This window comes from Crotalus tigris, unplaced genomic scaffold, assembly GCF_016545835.1.
Source record: "Crotalus tigris isolate CLP2741 ecotype Arizona unplaced genomic scaffold, ASM1654583v1 scf7180000024386.1433019, whole genome shotgun sequence".
Lineage (NCBI taxonomy): Eukaryota > Metazoa > Chordata > Lepidosauria > Squamata > Viperidae > Crotalus > Crotalus tigris.
Window position 1 is genome coordinate 586,243 of NW_024100556.1, and position 18,607 is coordinate 604,849.

General features: G+C 42.3%; 1 protein-coding gene across 1 annotated transcript in view; it reads left to right on the forward strand.

Annotated features, from left to right (window-relative positions):
• Window positions 1–18,607, forward strand: part of UGCG (UDP-glucose ceramide glucosyltransferase) — a 55,361-nt gene that overhangs the window by 26,863 nt on the left and 9,891 nt on the right. The window contains exons 3-4 of the mRNA XM_039328972.1: window positions 9,437–9,539; window positions 18,127–18,228. Of these exons, the coding sequence (XP_039184906.1) occupies window positions 9,437–9,539; window positions 18,127–18,228 (205 nt within the window). The remainder of the gene's footprint in view (window positions 1–9,436; window positions 9,540–18,126; window positions 18,229–18,607) is intronic.

The window sequence follows — 18,607 nt, forward strand, 5'->3', positions numbered from 1 at the left end:
TATGTCTCACTATAGGCAAATGGAATATGCTTTGAGAATCAGGGGTCTCAAAGAAGATATGAACCAAGATCTGATGGAGATGGTGATTAATGATCTAGCTGTTGTTTTGAATAGGGATAGAGATGAATTACGTAGAGAAGTGGAAAAAATTTACAGAGTTAATTCCTGGATTGCGAAACAAAAGAACCTGCCAAGAGATGTGGTGATCTGCTTTGTAAAGAGATCTCTGCGTAATGAAATCATACAAGCTTTTTATAACAAGAGATTCCAGATTGCTGCCCAAGATGTTATCATTTTAAAGGAAATCCCATCTAAAATTTTAAGAAATAGAAAAGATTTTGCCTTTCTAGCTAATGAGCTTAAAACAAGATTGATGCCATTCAGATGGGAGATCCCGATGGGTATTGTTTTGAGCCATGCGGGGACACGTTACAGACTTAATACAGTTGCCAAAGCTAAAGAGTTCTATAATACGGTCCTGGGAGCAGGCTCATCTTCATCTATGACTCAGAAAGCTCTGGGCGGCAAGGAGGTGGAACAGCAGTCTGAAGGATTAGGTTTGATGGTTGCTGGACCCATTTTAAAGAATGAGGTTAATTTAAATGAATGGCAGAAAGGTATTAATAAATTCATTTGGGCAGGGAAGAAACCAAGGGTAAAGCTCAAAATTTTGCAGGATTTCCGTGAAAGAGGTGGACTCAAGGTACCGAATTTGAAATTATATTATGAAGCCGTAGTTTTAACACTAATTAGTGATTGGGTAAACTTAACAAATGTAGAAATACTCCACTTGGAGGGTTGGGACTTACTTTTTGGATGGCATGCCTATCTAATTTTTAATAAAAAAGTGGATCGGGTTTTTAAATCTCATATTATAAGGACTCCTCTACTTCGGGTTTGGAGGAAATATTATAAAAGTGATTTTAAAATACCACTATGGGCTATACCTGGGCATGCAATAGAGGGGATAAGGAGAGGAGTTAAAATGGATAGGGTTTCTTATACACAATTACTTAAATGGGATGGTCAAAATTGGCAGTTAAAATCTTCGGAAGATTTAGTACATGAAAATATTACCTATTCATGGTTTCAATATAGACAGATAGTGGATAGATGGAAGATGGATAGTAGTACAGGCTTGCTTAGAGAAGATGAGAATCTCTTTAAACAAGTAAGAGATCAAAGGCGAACTCATATTAAGAGAATTTATGGGGTTCTAGTGGAACTGGATTCAGAATCAGAATTAATTAAAGAATGTATGATTAAATGGGCACAAAATTTTGGTGAACCAGTTCTATTGGACACCTGGGAAATTATCTGGGTGAGAAATGTTAAATTTACGCAAGCCCAGAACCTAAGGGAGAACTTTTATAAAATGTTTTATAGATGTTTTATACACCTTGATCCACAAAAAATGTCTCGTATGTATCCTGACTTACAGCCTAAATGTTGGAGATATGGATGTTTGAAATTTGTATTTTATAGATTGTATTCTTTCTTTCTTTTCTTTTCTTTTATATCTTTTTCTTTCTTTTTTTTCTTTTTTTAAGTATTTTTTTTTCTTAATGCTTATGTTTTTATTGTTATATATATTTTATTGTTAATTATCTTATAAGTTGATTATTTATTTTAGAACTTTTAAAATTTTAATTAAGCCTATATTCAGCTCTGGGAAGCTTGGGGGGGAGGGAGGGAGTGGTTTGGGAGGGTTTGGGTGAGGGTTGTCTTGTTTTTTGTTGTTGTCTTTTTTTGTTTTTTGTAAAACTTTTAAAAAATTTTCAATTAAAAAAAAACAAAACAAAACATGGGGGCAGTAGTCAAGAATGTCCACTTTCAGAACCCCACCAAGATCCTTATGTAGGTGAGACCCAGAGGTAGTTGACCCAAGGCAATCCTATAGAGTCCTATAGAGCAGAGGTCCACAACCTTTGGGGCACCAGGGACCGGTTCCGTGGAGAGAGATTTTTCTGCGGATCAGAGAGGGCATGGTTTTGTGTGCTGTCTGCATCCTGTGGATGGGGCTTTCCTTGTTTGTGCGGACCGGTTGCTGGCATGCCATGGCCCAGCATTGGTCCATGGACCAGGGGTTGGGGGCCCCTGCTATAGAGAATCCAGTCTGGAGCCATGTAGAGCTTTACATATGAAATCAACTCTTTGAGAGTGGGAGGGAGGGAGGGAGGGAGAGAGGGAGGAAGGAAGGAAGGGAGAAAGGAAGATGTGCATATGGGTAGAAATAAAAATAAATTTGGTATCCAAAGAACTGATATCAAGGTTGTTGGTTTGGGGTTTTTTTGCCTAGCGGATGCATTCAGGGCAGTGGAAATCAATGCTTGGAAATAGTAATGGATGAGATAAGGATGAACAAATATGAGATTTAATTTAAATAAAATGGATATATAGCTAGGTGATTACTCAATTGGCTGACTGATATTCAAGTTTCTGGAAAATTTTAAACTTTCTCTTAATATCATGGTCTTCATTTGGGGAGATTTTTTTTATCATATTGTAAATCTTTTATGACTTTCAGCTGATATTTCAGCTGCAACCACATCAACATGAAGATTGCTGGTCTGTCACACTTTGGAAATCTTTAAGAATGTAATATATATAAGAATGTAAGAGCTTGACTTTTAAAGGCTATTTTGATATTGTAATTGGTTCAAAGTAAAGTACAAGACTATTATTGGAATTTCATCTTCCAATCATAATTATCTTGAATCCTAGCCTAATTTCCAGGCTCATTTCACAAGGTTGTGAGTTTAATATTTAAAACAGTAAATGGCTTAAGGCCCAGATAGACGTCTGACGTATATCTCTGAAATCTTATTCATCTCTGAATTTTAAGTCTTTTTGGAAACATTGCTCCATATGTGGCAAGCAAAGTAAAGTATTAAGCTTGTAAAAAGAGAAAGTCTTATCAAAGTTTGCAATTATTTCCAAAGCTGCTGGATATCTTTATACTTATTTTAGCATGTGATAAAATATGTTGAAGTTACATTAGTTGGATCTTATCTTCATGGTGAAGCTGTTAGAATCTCATGATATTGTAGCAGTATAAAGCTTAATCTGGCTTGTGTTAGTAGCCATCTTTATGATATGGAAAAAAAGTGTGCATAGTTTATCCAGTTTGATTCTAAACTACCTGGTAAGTGTTTTTAAAGTGCATAAATATTTTGATTGGATAGCAAGCAGGATTAAAGAAAACCATACCGTTCAACCTTCCAGTTTTTCTACTTAATAATGTTGAGACTAGGAAGAATTTAGTAATGATTAACTTAGAAGTTCATTTTCCTCTTGCTTGGTATTTTATTTTAACTGAATGTAACCACACAAGTTTTAAATTATGTTTTTCAATAAGGTAGCACAATAAATTGAATGATACTTTAAGGCAGGGGTCCCCAATTCCCAGTCCATGGACTGGCACCAGTCTGCGGTATGCCAGAAACTGGGCTGTGCAAACAAGCGAAACCCCACCCCCCTCCGGTCCACAAAAAAACCTTTCTCCACAGAACCAGTCCCTGGTGCCCAAGAGGTTGTGGGCTGCTGCTTTAAGGCATTATTTTTGATACTTTTTTCCGTTGAGCAGATGATTCATATATGAAATTAAGTTAAAATATTACTCAGTAATGGAATCTTTCCTGTTGTGGGAAGATTAATAATCAAAAGCTAAGTTGTATAGAAGCTTATAAAAGAGCCTCTTAACGCATCAAATGGAATTTCATTGTGGTTAAATCTGATTATGTATCTTTCAACTTTACATATATGTGTCTCTGATGTAACTTTGTATTCTACTCTGTATGAGAAAGAAGTAATGTTTTCGTCTGTTTTCTCCATGATAATGAAAAAGTGTATTTTGGCTATATCTGCAAAAGGGATGAAACTTTATCAAAAAAAAAAAGGAAGTATTTTCTATTTTCTGAAATAGAAAGCTTACTACATTATAGTTGATAAATAGTGTTATTCCAGGATATTTGATTGATTATGTGCCATCAAATTGTTTTTTTACCCCTAATGACCACATAGATGAATTTTCTCCATGGCAATCTATGCCAAGCCTTGCCGTTCAGGTCTGTCAATGATATACTCATTGCCATTCTCCCAAAAATGGTTTTCAAAAGGCAATTAGACTTCCTTGTTTTTGTCCTTGTTTTTTTTCCGCTTCTCATCCAAGAAGTTTCTTCAGTTCTGACATAATGGTGGGGGTGGAAGGATTTACCGTAAATGCCGGCGTATAAGACGACTTCCGCGAGCGCTGAAATCGGCGCCAAAGACGGGGGTCGTCTTATACACCGAGTCGTCTTATACACCGGAAATACTGGTAGTTTCCGGCGTATAAGACGACGTTCTAGGAATGCGGCCCGGCTATAAAGACGTGGGTCGTCTTATACGCCGGGTTGCCTTGTACACCGGCATTTACGGTATATTCTTTGTAGTCATCTGGTCTTTAGCTCTCTAAGAATTGTTGAGGCCACTTATGGATTTATCTGTGCCCTCAGGGTCACCTAAAACAGTGTGCAAACGGGTATGGAACCTTCTTTGGGCTGTTGAAAGGACTGATGGGTATCCCTGTGGTATCCCTCCCCCTCAGTTGAGAGAGGGCTGTTCAATTTTAGCATAGATGGCCTCTTTGACCCCTCTTCTAAACCAGTGGTCCTCTCTCAGAATGTGAACTTTGCTGTCTTCAAAAGACTGACTTTGGTCTTTGAGATGCAGATGGACTGCTGAATCTTGATGGGCTTGTTTCCCTGGGTTGTGCCATGCATTTGTGAAGTGATTGTTTTATTTTCCCAATGTACAGATCTGCATAGTCTCACTGCCTGAATGTATTCTTGGGTTTAAAGTGTGTATATATGTTAGTTGAAAATCCTGCTGAGCTTTTCAGATATTCCTGCAGTGTATGCAGTGACAGCATTGCTTCATTTGTTGTTCTTGTCTTTGTTATGGAGCTCCTGCTGTATCTTTTTCTGGGTTAGATGAAAGCCCATTTGGAATAGCAACAAGTTCTGAGGGCTTCCTTGATGTGTTTTAGTTCTTTTTTTTTTTCCTTCTTTGCCGGTTGGCAAACTTTCAGCCTGGTAATCACTTCCATTTTGTATAGGTAATCCTCGACTTACAACAGTTCATTTAGTGACTGTTCAAAGTTACAACATCACTGAAAAAAGTGATTTAGGACCATTTTTCACACTTAAATCATTGCACCATCCCCATACTCACATGATCAAATTCCAGACAGTTGGCAAGTGTTTCATATTTATGACTCTTGTAGTGTCCCAAGATCATGTGATCACCTTTTACAATGTTCTGACAAGCAAAGTCAATCGGAAAGCCAGATTCATTTAACAGCTGTGTTACTAACTTAACAATAGCAAGAAAGGTCGTAAAATGGGGCAAAACTCACTTAACAAATATCTCACTTAGCAACATAAATTTTCCACTCAATTGTGGTCGTAAGTGGAGGACTACCTGTACTCCTGTGGGTGGTGAAAATCAAAATGTAAATACTGGTCTATGGGGAGGGGGTTACTGTATATTTCGATATTGAATCTTTTGTCTTCCTTAATGTATATTGCACAGTTCAGAAGACCAGACTAATTTCCTTAACATTTTCCTGTGTGAATTTAATGTATCTGTCCAAAGTGTTGATATGTTCGGTGAAGTCTTTCACTTCCTGTGTTTTAATCTTGACCCAAATATCATCCACATAATCTATATTAGTGAGTGGGTAGAATTCCGATGAAGGAGTTTTAGGGCTTTGGTTTCTATTTCTCCCATGTAGAGATTTGCCACAGTGGAGGGCACAGGTGAACCCATGTTGCAGTCATTTTTGTGTGTAGAAACCTTCATTGTGTTTAAAATAGGTAGTTATCAGGCAGAGGTCCAACATGGCATATATGTGGTCGGGGCTGAGGTTAGTACTGTTGCCTAATGTTCTGTCTTATAGCAGGGCTTTTCGACCTTTTCACCCATTGTACCACTTTTAGGATATGGCAATATCCGAGTACCACCAGTCGCCTAGAAGGTGTCAAAAACTTGATGACCAAAAAAAAAAAAGAAAAAAGGAAAAAGTGATAAAGTACAGGTAGTCTCGACTTACAACAGTTCACTTAATGACTGTTCAAAGTTACAAAGGTACTGAAAAAAGTGCCCCCCAAGCCACAGCCGAGCAAGACACCTGCCTGCCCGCCAGGCAGCGCTCTTCCTCCTGTCCGAGGTTTTCATTGTTGTGAGCATTTCTGTTGAGGATTGGCAGCGGAGGTGGGGTGGGGCATGTTTAGTTTTTATTCCCCCCATCTGCTGGGTGGTTGCAGCAGGTTTTGGTCACTTCACATGACCCTGGGACACTGTGACTGTCATAAATATGAATCAGTTGCCAAGCATCTGAATGTAAATCGCAAGACCCTGGAGATGCTGCAACATTCCAGCTGATCGGCGCTTCTTCTGGGCTCAACAGAAGTGCCAGGATCAGTGCTGCTTTCCAGCTGATTGGTGCTTCTTCAGGGCTCAGCAGAAGCATCAGGATCAGCACCGAGCTCCAGCTGGATCCTGGCGCTGATCCAGGCGCTTCCACTGAGCCCTGACAGCCCTGAAGAAGTGCCGATCAGCTGGAAAGCGGCACTGATCCTGGTGCTTCTGCTGAGCCCTGACAGCCCTGAAGTTCCAGCCGTCTCTCGCTCAGGCTTGTGCGGTGCTGCCATTGGTTCAGCTCATACCCCTCCCCGCTACCACTTTTCTAAGATGGTCGCATACCACCTGCCAGGTGCCAATGTACCACAGGTGGTACCCATACCACTGGTTGAAAAACCCTGTCTTATAGCAATTGTTTCTTCATTATTGTGATAGATTTATTTGTTGGAATTCAGATGAAAAGTGAAGTGACATCATAAGAATGTCTCATCCAGGTCCAGTTTTAGTTTCCAAACCTTGCTGACAAAGTCCTGTGAGTTGTTGATTTGATGGGTGATGTTGCCAACCAGAGGAGCTAATAAAGTTGTTAGATGTTTTGCAGTGTTGAAAGTGACTGAGTTGATGTTCTGAGTGGAGTTCCCTCTTTGTGGATTTTGAGGAGTTCATATATGCATGGAGTGGCTTCCCCAGGGTAAAGGCAGTAATATTGTGGCTTATCAATGGCATTGTCCTTCAGTAGTTGTTTCAGGAAATTGATGACCTTTTTAATTACCAGTGTGGTCTCCTTTACAATCTCTTATGTAGCAGTGTCCTTCAGAAAACTGTTTGGCATTGTAGTCATGTGTTTGGGATAACTGTGCATCTTCTTTTATCAGCTGGCAAGATGGTGATGCTTGGGTGTCTTCCTAGAGATGTCATTGCTCTCCTGTGAGGTTGGAAGGGGGTGTTTTAACACTGGCAAAGGTTGCAGATCCCCTCATCCTTAATTGTTCTGCCTCTGGTTCTACCACTTTGCTACTCCTGATAGTTAACTATGGCTGTGATGAAATCTGCAAGTGGTAATTGTTCTGCTGTTATTGCAAAATTTAGTCCTTTGGGGGGGGGGAAACATTATTTTCTGTTTGAGTAAGCTCCTCCATCAGTCAGTTCTCTGTAACATATCACTGTCCCCTGTCATCTGGATTGGATCTTCTGTTTCATGTGTTTTATTCGTGATTCAGGTGACTCTGAGGGTACAGATAACCCCCCCAAATGGCCTCAATGACTCTCAGAGAGCTAAGGACTGACCACTAGATGACTACATAGAATATAAATCTTTCCATTCCCCACCATTCAGTCAGAACTAAAGAAGTTTCTTCTTGAAACGTTTCAAGGAAAAAAAACCAAGAAAGCCCAGTTGCCTTTTGAAAGACACCTTTGGGACAACCATGACCTGCTGACCTCCATGTACATACTCATCCCCATTGTAACTGAGTCCCCTTATTTCTGATGTTCCTCTTGTTCTCTTTCCTTTCACCTTTCCCAGCATTACAACTTTTCCAGAGAGCCAGATCTTTCCATAATGTGCTCACTGTAGTATAATTTGAGCCTGATTGTTTTTTCTTTGAATGAGAAGTCTGGGTCAATTTGTTTAATGATCCATTGGTTAGATTTTTTTTGTCTAACCATGGCGTTCTCAGAAATCTTTTCCAAAACTTCTTAATTTAGAAGCATCAATATTTTTCGTATCCTACTTCTTTGAAATCCAAGATTCACTTCCTTGGAGTATCACAGGGAATACCATACCTTGCGCAATTTGATTTTTCTAGAATAGATCTGATTGGCACCCGAATATTTTTTCCACGGCGTTCATGGCTGCTCTGCAGAGTGCCACTGAAGAGGTGGAGTGGTTAGAATGCAGTATTGCAGGCTAACTTTGTCAACTGCCAGCAATTCGATCCTGACCAGCTCAAAGTTGACTCAACCTTCCATCCTTCCAAGGTCGGTAAAATGAGGACCCGGATTGTTGAGGGAAATAGGCTGACACTGTAAACTGCTTAGAGAGGGCTGTAAAGCACTATGAAGTGGTATATAAGTCTAAGTACAGTACTGTTGCTATTGCTAGGCTGTGAGATATTTCTTAACTGCTTGTTCCTTTACGGTGAATGTTCATTGCCAATTTTGAGGCTGGTTCTATCTGTTGCCATGAGTTTGGTCTTCTTTATATTTTATTTAGTTCCATTTTTTCACTTTGCTCCTTAACTTTTATTACTAGAGTTTGCAGATCTTTTGCATATTTGGCTAATGGAATTAGCATAATGCAGGTTATTGATGTTTCTTCCTCCAATTTTAAAAACATGCTTGTCTTCTAATCCGTTCCGTTAATACATATTCAGCATTAAATACTTTAAATACTTACAGAAAGTTTATCGCTTAAATTTCTTCAGCAATATAACCAAATTAATTCTAAACCAAGACATTACAGGACATGTTATAGATATATAAATTGATAGCAATTTAAACTACCTTTGAAATTCCATTTGTACTTATTAAAATGCTCTTTTTAAAAGTTTCCTAAAGCAAAGATGTGATGTTTAAATGTTAGGTAGATATAAAAATATAATTGTGAAAATCCAGGTGTCTTTATTTAATTGTTTCCAATATACCTAGTGCTGAAAAAATGTGCTTCCAAAGCCTTACAAGACTTTGGTTGAAGCTATTTACAGAAGTGTTCCTCCTGTACAGTCCATCCTATGATCTCAAATAACACATGGAGTGCTTTTTTCAGGCTTTGCTGTAATATGTACTATGCTCCTTTTTCTGTTGTGAGCCCTAATTTATAGAATAAACATCTATTGGAAATGAGACATGCCCTTTCCTTATTAAAGTTCAGGAGAGGCTCAAAATATCTTTTTAAACTTTGGGGATTTTTAGAGTTTTGCCATTATATTATCTGCTAGTATATTGTAAGTGGTCCAAAATTGGCAAGAACTGTTAATAAATTCATTTGCTAATAAATATAACATCTTGCATTGTTTCTGTTTGCTCCCAGTATGAAGTGCTTCTTTGTGTGCAAGATCATGATGATCCTGCCATTGATGTGTGTAAAAAGCTGCTTGGAAAATACCCCAATGTTGATGCAAGATTATTTATAGGTAAGAAGAAAAGTTATAAAATTCCTTTTTAATAATTGCTTGGGGAAGTTGATACAGAAACCAATTGAAGTAGAGAGAGAAATCTGGAATAATAAGTTAATATTTTTTCCACTTTGACAGAAACTTGTTTTTGTATTTTAATAAAAAATAGCTTTTATCTCCTCTGTGCGATGATTGATTACATGAATGTCTACTGTCATTCATGGAAATATAAGTAGGTAACATGTGTTTTTTAAATTTCTGTAATGTATGTATATTATAAAAGCATCTAGGAGTTCAAGTATGATTCTTAGATTCTCCATCCAAGCTACGTTTGCATTATGTTCAGTAGTAAAAAAACCTGTCTTTTTCATTTGTCCTTAACAGACTTAATATTTACTCAAAATGAACTAATGTGCTGGTGGCATGTTATTACTATACATTTTTCCTGCTTGGCTTCTTCTCACAACAGGACTGACTAGACAAATGAAAAGTAGTTCTATTATTATATGCTAATGAATATATTTTCACAGCAACAGCTCTGTGTGGTAGTTTGAACTCAGAGAAAGTAGTAGGATTAAAATTACTAAACAAGCCAAGAAAGAACAGTTTGGATATGCCTCTAAGTAAAATCTATGTGAAGGTTTCTTGGTTTGTTTTGCTGATCTTTGCAGAAGGAACCAAATAATAATTATTGAACAGTGCATTCTCCAGCACTGGAGATGGATAATCCACGCAGTGGGTTGAGACTGTATTCCTGGCCAATCAGATCAGTCAGCCAAAGTTGCCACGCCCCGTCTTGGACCATGATCCTTAGTCTTGACTGATCTGGCCATACAGAGACACCTACAACTTTTGGCTCCTGGGCAGGTATAGTTCCTTTCCATTAGGGGGGATTTTTTCTAGTAGCTGAAATTGCTTAGTTTAAAAGTTAGTTAGAGATAATTTAATTCAATTTAATTGATCACTCAAAAATTTCCTTGCTAAATTGTAAAACTCAGGAAGTCAGATTCCTACAGGGGAAACCACCCCCACTTAAAAGGGGGAAATCCCTAACTCCCCTCCCTAACCAACCCCAGCCACCTTCCAGCAGCCGGCAGCCGCCTTAAACAAACGGGGAGGCTCGGGCAACCCCTCGCGTTTAAAACAAACAAAAAAAAAAGACAGAAAGGCAAGCAGTTAGCGAGGGAAGCGGAGGACAAAGGGGACGCATGCTGGGAGGGAGATTGATTAAGGGAAACAGCTGGCGTGCGAAGGAGCAGTCTTTTCACTCCAGGCTGCTCAGGATTTTTTAAATGAGGCGCCATTGTCTGCACAGCTGGAAGCACGCGCAGCTCTTTGTTACAACCGCACGTGGCATAGGCAGCCTTGTTAACACATGCGCAGTAGTCTCCTGGCAGCGGCGGCCATATTTTTTGTCCAAACAGGGGAGTTAAAGTTCCTTAAGAAAGCTAGGTTCAGCCGCTGGAGTGAATTAATAGGCAAGCAGTACTGGGGTACTAAAGCATCTATTATTCATTCAGAGACATTCAAATCAGACACATAGCTACTGGTTCCAGGACTTGGTGTCTTCTACCTAAAGTAAATAAGAACCTTTCATAACTAACTGTGTTTAGTTGCCTTTGACTCCTTCCAGACTTCGGGTCCCCCATTAGTGGCCCGTACGCCTCTGGATTTAGTGGTGGGTTCCAGGCATCCCCAGTCGCATGCCTGTCCTTACCCACCATAGTCAAGCCGGGTTCCAGGCATTCCCATTAGCGTGCCTGTTCTTATCCGTGCACAGTGACTAACTCTGACAATTTTGCAGAGTCTGCTCCTGAGTTCCAGACGCCCCCAGTAGTGCGCCTGTCCTTACTCAAAGTTGGAGCTCTCCTACTACCTGGGTCCCCCCTATCGCGGCCCAGCGTTAGTGGAGAATGGAGGAAGCAATCATTCCCTCCACTGGAGCCCCACCTTCATCCTCTGGAGCACCTGCTTCAGAGGATTCGGAATCCTCTGCAGCCCCTAGAAAGGCTGCAAGGAAGTCATCAAAGAAGGCTGACAAACAGGCAATCAGAAGACACCAAGCCCTAGAAAAAGAGTTCGACAGAGCCCAGAAAAGGGCCAGAATTGAAAATAGGCAGAATGGGGGAATAGGTCCTGATCTACCGCTGGGTCTCCCTTCATCCCCACGGGCCATTTGGTCATTAGGGAGCTCATCACAGTCCCAAACAGAGGGTGGGATAGGCGAATTCTCATCGCTCTCCCGATCCCCCTCCCCACGGAGGTTACAGGAAACCCCGAGGACCATGCTAACCACAGCACCTGCAGGGTCGCAGGCAATGGTCACTCCTCCTGCATTGACGGGGGATCTGCTAGCTACCCTAATAGCACAGGCAGTGGACCGTGCATTTGAGGCCAGGGCTCAAACTTCAAAAGCCAAGCCTCTAGGACTTAGAACGAGGCATCGGGAGGAAACGGAGGACCATCAGGACCTCTCCTCCGTCTCAGACTCGTCGGTCTCTGAGGAAGCTTACCTGGACCAGCCAGGTACGTCACAAGGGATTCAAATGTCTGAGGAGGAGGAGGACACCTCACCTCAAGGGCCGTCCTTCAGCGGCCTGTTTAACCCTTCTCTTTTTGTTACTATTCTGCGCAAGGCTGAGGCCACAGCCCATCTGGGGCATGGGACACCAGCGGAGCCTGTCACAGTTGACACGGAGGCTGAGCCGACGTTCGCCGAAAAGGTAACCACTCAACACCGCATACCATGCCCGACCATGTTCCTAAACACAATAAGGAAACAGTGGGCAGCGCCAACCTCCCTACCGCTTCCTAGCAATGCGGAGAGGAAGCTATTTAACGTAGCAAGGGAGCTAGAGGGAACATTGGAGGTGCCGGTGGTGGACGAACCCATAGGTCCCCTGATATCGGACACGGCCATATCAGGAGATTTTGCTGAGGCTCTTAAAGCCGAGGACCGAAAGAGTGAGTCCAACTACAGGAGAACGCACCAGGCAATAGCTTGGGCTACCAGGGCGTCTACCTCCGCGTCCTTTTTCACCAGAGCCACACTTTGTTGGCTCCGTGAGTTACAGGGCCGGGTTCCCATGGAAGATATACGCACTCACCAGGAACTCAGCAAAATGGTAGCGGCCACGGAATATGCGTCGGACGCAACATTTTTAGCGACCAAGTTTTCAGCCAAGGCAATGGCGGCAAACAACACGAGCAGGCGCATCCTCTGGCTAAAGAACTGGCAGGCGGATACCAAATCCAAGTGGAAATTGGCTTCGGCTCCGTACCAAGGGGCAAAGCTGTTTGGTGAGGCACTAACGCCATACCTGACAGAGAACAAGGACAAGCGCAAGGTCCTTAAACACATGCTTAAAAGGCAGGACAAGAGACCCGGCTCCTGGGGAAGGAAACAATCCTTTCGTACGGAAGCCAGGGTCAACTACTTTCAAAATTCCCAACCCTTCCAAGCTAGACAGGATAGGGAAAGACAGGGGGACAGACAGAACACAAGACATAGGCAAACACAGGGAAGACGGCCCTTTCGGGGGAACAACCGCCCCTTCCGCCGTACCAGATGACTCCCGCCCAGACCTTCCCATAGGGGGCAGACTAGCAGGGTTTGCTCCCCAGTGGGAAGAGACCACCACGGACGTATGGGTCAGGAACACCATACGTCATGGTCTATCTCTAGAATTTCTCTCAAAGCCCCCGAACCGCTTCCGCCCGTGCCCCTGTCCCACAAACCCAACAAAGAGAAGGCTCATGAACGAGGCCGTTCAGCACCTTCTAAACATACGGGCCGTAGAGCCGGTGCCTATGAACCAGAGAGACCAGGGGTTTTATTCTATCCTCTTCGTGGTCCCAAAACCCTCGGGGGGTTGGAGAGCCGTTTTGGATTTGAAAAGGCTAAATTTCTACATAAAATACCGCAAATTCAAAATGCAGACACTACGCTCCATCCTTGGAAGCGTAAGGAAAGGGGATTTTCTGGCATCGATCGACCTCACGGAGGCATACTTGCACATCCCTATCTCTCTGGCTCACCGCCGCTTTCTACGGTTTGCCTACAGGGGGCACCATTTTCAATACAGGGCACTTCCATTCGGCCTGTCATCAGCGCCCAGGGTGTTCACCAAGATTCTGGCGGTTCTGGCAGCACACCTAAGAAACGTACCAGTCAGAGTCCAGTGCTACCTGGACGATATTCTAATCCAGTCATCGTCCGCCCAGCAGTCTCGGGCGGACCTAAAGTTAGTGATAAAAATGCTGCAGGACCACGGCTTCTCGGTGAACTTTCCAAAGAGCCATCTAACCCCAACTACGAGAATACTCCACCTGGGAGCGGTCATAGACACAAAGGAATGCAAGGTGTACCTATCACAGGAACGCCTCAGCAGCATAAAGAAAGCCGTAAAACAGGTAAGCCGCGGTCAGTCAGTGACGCTGGTCTGCCTCTCCCAGCTGCTAGGGAAGATGATATCGACCATAGCAATAGTTCCTTGGGCAAGGCTGCACTCAAGAGAACTGCAGTGGTTCATGCTCCCGTTTCAGAGACAACAAATCAGTGCATCCCGGAAGAGGGTAGGCATACCTCTGAGAGTACGACACTCCCTCAGGTGGTGGCTATCTCCAGCTCTCCTCAGGGGGTCCCCCTTCAGGGAACCAGACAGAGTAGTAGTCACAACAGATGCGAGCTTATTCGGCTGGGGAGGCCACTTGGGGACCAAGTGGACACAGGGCCGCTGGTCAGCGGTGGATCTCCGACACAACATAAACTGGCTCGAGCTGCGGGCTATTCACCTAGCGTTAAGGCATTTTCACAGCAGCATAAAAGGCAGGCACGTACTGGTCCTGACGGACAACGTGACAGCCAAGGCCCACATAAACCGTCAGGGAGGCACACACTCTCACTCGCTCTCGGCCGAGGCCCTCCTACTGGGGGCCTGGGCGGAACAAAATCTGGCCTCCATAAAGGCCGACCACATATCGGGGGAGGCAAACATCCAAGCAGATCTGTTGAGCAGATCAACAATAGATTACTCGGAGTGGCAACTACACCCGAGGATCTTCAGGGAGGTTTGTCACCGCTTCGGGCTTCCCCAGGTGGACCTTTTTGCCTCTCCTTCCAATGCCCACCTAACTCGCTTCTTCTCCCGATTCCCATCCAAGGGAGCAGAGCAGACGGACGCGTTACGGAGCCCATGGCCAAGGGGGCTCCTATACGCGTTTCCACCCTTACCTCTCCTTCCGGCGGTAGTACGCAAGATTCTGCGGGAAAGGGCCGAGGTAATCCTTGTGGCCCCTTATTGGCCAAGGAGACCTTGGTTCGCAGACTTGAGGAGTCTCTCCCGCACGAATCCATGGCGGATTCCTCCGGAGAGGATCTCCCTCAAGCAGGGGGAGATCTCCCACCCAGAGCCACAATGGCTACAACTAGCCGTCTGGCTCTTGAACGGTCAATTTTAGCCAAGGGGGCTTGCTCACAGGGTGTAATTAGGGTCATACAGGCATCAAGGCGCCCCTCCACGAACCGTATCTACGAGGCCACGTGGAGAAGCTTCCAATCATGGTGCTCTAAACAGGAATTGTTACTCGAAGGGATCACAATTCCCAAGATCCTAGAATTTTTACTAGATGGCCTAGAGAGGGACCTCTCGCCAAACACACTGCGCAGGCAAATCGCCGCCCTCTCAACTATACTTTCTGCCAGCCCCGGTGAATCCTTGGGCAAGCATCCCTTAATACGATCCTTCCTCAAGGGGGCTGCGAACATCAGACCGCCAACCGTGCACAGGTATCCATCATGGGAACTACCACGAGTACTACAAGCTCTTACCAGAGCGCCCTTCGAACCACTCAAAACATGTGACATTCGCTATCTGACCCATAAGGTAGCATTCTTGGTAGCCATCACGTCAGCTCGGCGGATATCCGAGTTAGCTTCTCTCTCAATGAGGAAGGACCTGTGCCATTTTCACAGGGACAAGGTAGTCCTAAGAATAGACCCTTCATTCATTCCAAAGGTCAACTCCCTTTTTCACAGATCACAGGAAATAGTCCTACCAGACTTCTGTCCAAACCCAGCTCATCCCCTGGAGCAACAATGGCACACCTTGGACGTACGAAGGGCACTAAGACATTACATTTCACGCACAGCGGAATTCCGACGCTCGGAAGCGCTTTTCATATCCTTCCACCCCGCTACTAGGGGCCTGAAGGTCTCGTCCTCTACCATCGGTAGGTGGATTAGGGCATGCATCACGGGGGCATACCAGGCGGAGTCCTTGCAAGTCCCCAAGCATATCACGGCCCATTCCACAAGGAGTGCTGCCACCTCAGCAGCATGGGCCATGCAGGCTTCTATTGAAGAGGTATGCAGGGCAGCCACTTGGGCCTCGCCCTCTCCATTCATTCGTCATTACAAAATCGACAGGTACTCCTCTGCAGAGGCCTCCTTCGGTAGGAGGGTTCTCCAGCAGGTGCTAGACCAAAGTTGCACACGGGACCAGTCTATTCCCCAACCCAAGGGACAATAGGCTTTGGTATGTCCCACTGCGTGGATTATCCATCTCCAGTGCTGGAGAAGGGGCGTTGACTTACCTGAACGCCTTTTCTCAGCACGGAGATGGATAATCCACACCCACCCTTATAGACTAGAATAATAGGGTATATTTAGTGGAGCCAAAACGTCTTACTGTCAGTCAATGGCTGCGCTCGAGTCAAGACTAAGGATCATGGTCCAAGACGGGGCGTGGCAACTTTGGCTGACTGATCTGATTGGCCAGGAATACAGTCTCAACCCACTGCGTGGATTATCCATCTCCGTGCTGAGAAAAGGCGTTCAGGTAAGTCAACGCCCCTTTGCTTACTCCTGTTAAATCAGTAGCTTATACATATTATACATTTATAGCAGAACATCGTTTTTCAGATTACGGTCAAGAATTCTGGATAAAGTTGCTGAGTGAAGAGCCTAAGACTACAGGCACAAATATTTACCTCAGTTTCATTTATAACATAGGGTGTGTGTATGAGTAGTTGCGGATAAAACATAACTGGTCAAGCTGCATTTTTCAATAAATACTAAAGGAACAGAATTTAACACTACCTCTACATGGTGTAAAGTTAAACACAGTTGGGTTTTTAAATCTGAATGTATACTTAATATGTCTAGTTGACAATGACTATAACAGATAAAATAGTTGAACATCATTTTCAGTTGACAGTGCGATTTTGTTTTTATTGTAAAGTTGTTAATATAGTCTCAAAAGATGATCCACTCATTAGGTGTACAGTTAAGTAGATTAAAACAAATATATAGATTAAATACTCTGTTCTAACTTCTCAAGTTGTGATTTTTCTTTCTGCTTTCAACAATCATAGACCTCCTTTAAGCAGCTTTCTGAGCATATGAAAATAAACGTAATTCACTCATACAAAGCAGGCTAAGACTACAAAAGGTCTAGAATTTTCAGTTATGAGAAAAGTTAAGGAATGTAAGTTACATGGAACTATTGAGGTAAAACCAAAGTCTTGAAAACTAAGAAACATTGATGCTAGAAATGAAAACCAGATAGGTCTGCAAAACAGAACCCACAGATCACTGCAGATGATCTGCTGACAAGTTTAGCTGACATTGGAGTTTCCACACCTTCACAGTATATAGGATTGCAGTGATCTGCATGAGAGACTTGGCAGGTGAAACCTCTTCTCTGATCTCATTATAAAAATCACAGTTCAAAGTATGCAAAAGAAAACTGTGATTAACTTGAAATGTTTTGGAACAAAGTGCTTTAGACTGATGAAACAAAACTTGAATAGTTCAGTGATAACCAGACAAGGAAAAAAAGAATAAAGCATTTGAAGAACAGAAAAACCTTGCCAAGTGTTAAGCATGGGTGTTATTTTGTGGTTATATGATAGCTATTGTCACAGGAAATATTATGTAGATAGAAGGAAGAGTGGGTTTGAATAAATATTAAGCAATCTTAGGAGCTGGTATCCCACAGTCAGTGAAGAAGCGGAAGCTGAAAAAAGTGCAATATTTCAGAAAATAACAGTCTAAAACATATCTCCATGATGTACTTAACAGGAAAATTTAAGCCTCCAGTTTTGAATATTATTTAAAATCTATGAAGAGATCTTAAGCATGTAATGCATGCTAGGAGACTTAAGAAAATTTCTGAGCTAGAAGATTAAAAAAAAAAAATCTAAAAGCAACAAAAGAAAGTCTTTTAGCTAACTACTGTAAACATTTGGAAGCTGTTATTTCTGCAAAATGAGATGTTACAAAATACTACCTGAAAAGATGTCCAAACTTCTACCATATTCACTATTTTCATATTTTGAACCTATAAACAATTGCACATAAATACAAAATATACAGTCAAATCTGCAGAAGGGTACATGTTTAACTTTAGACCATCGTAGAGGCCGTGTCAGGTTCTGTTAACTTGTAGATACATTGAAATATACAATTTGAACAGGGGTATTTTAACTTTTTCAATCAACTCTGTATGGTATATAGATGGATGGATGAATAAATTCAGAGATATAGAGTTTGCACATAATTTATTTCTTGGTAATGACTAACAATTTAAATGTTATTTTTAAGGTGGTAAAAAAGTTGGAATAAATCCAAAGATCAACAATTTGATGCCAGCATATGAAGTTGCCAAATATGATCTTATATGGATCTGTGATAGTGGCATTAGAGGTAAGTGATTTCTTTCAATGCCACAGAATGTTCTTTTGGAAAGGCTCCTGATTGCAAGCTATTGAAATAAGTAACATAATATTAAAATGTTGATGGTATCATTCATTTAATAAAGTTACATTCTGCCAAAAAGACATTACAAATTTTGTGGAAGTGGAGTTATAGTAATTCTCATAGGCAGAAGGTATAAGAATCACAGGCAACATGAAACATATGGAGGCAAATACTGTCAGATTGTTATTTGAATTTTTGGAGCTTTTAAGCCATTCCCCAGTAGGCAACCTTTGGGGGGAGGATGCTTACTCTCAAAATCACTGATGGAAATTACTGTTCAAAAATATCTGTTGTATTCATTAGGAAAACTAAGGAGACAAACTGT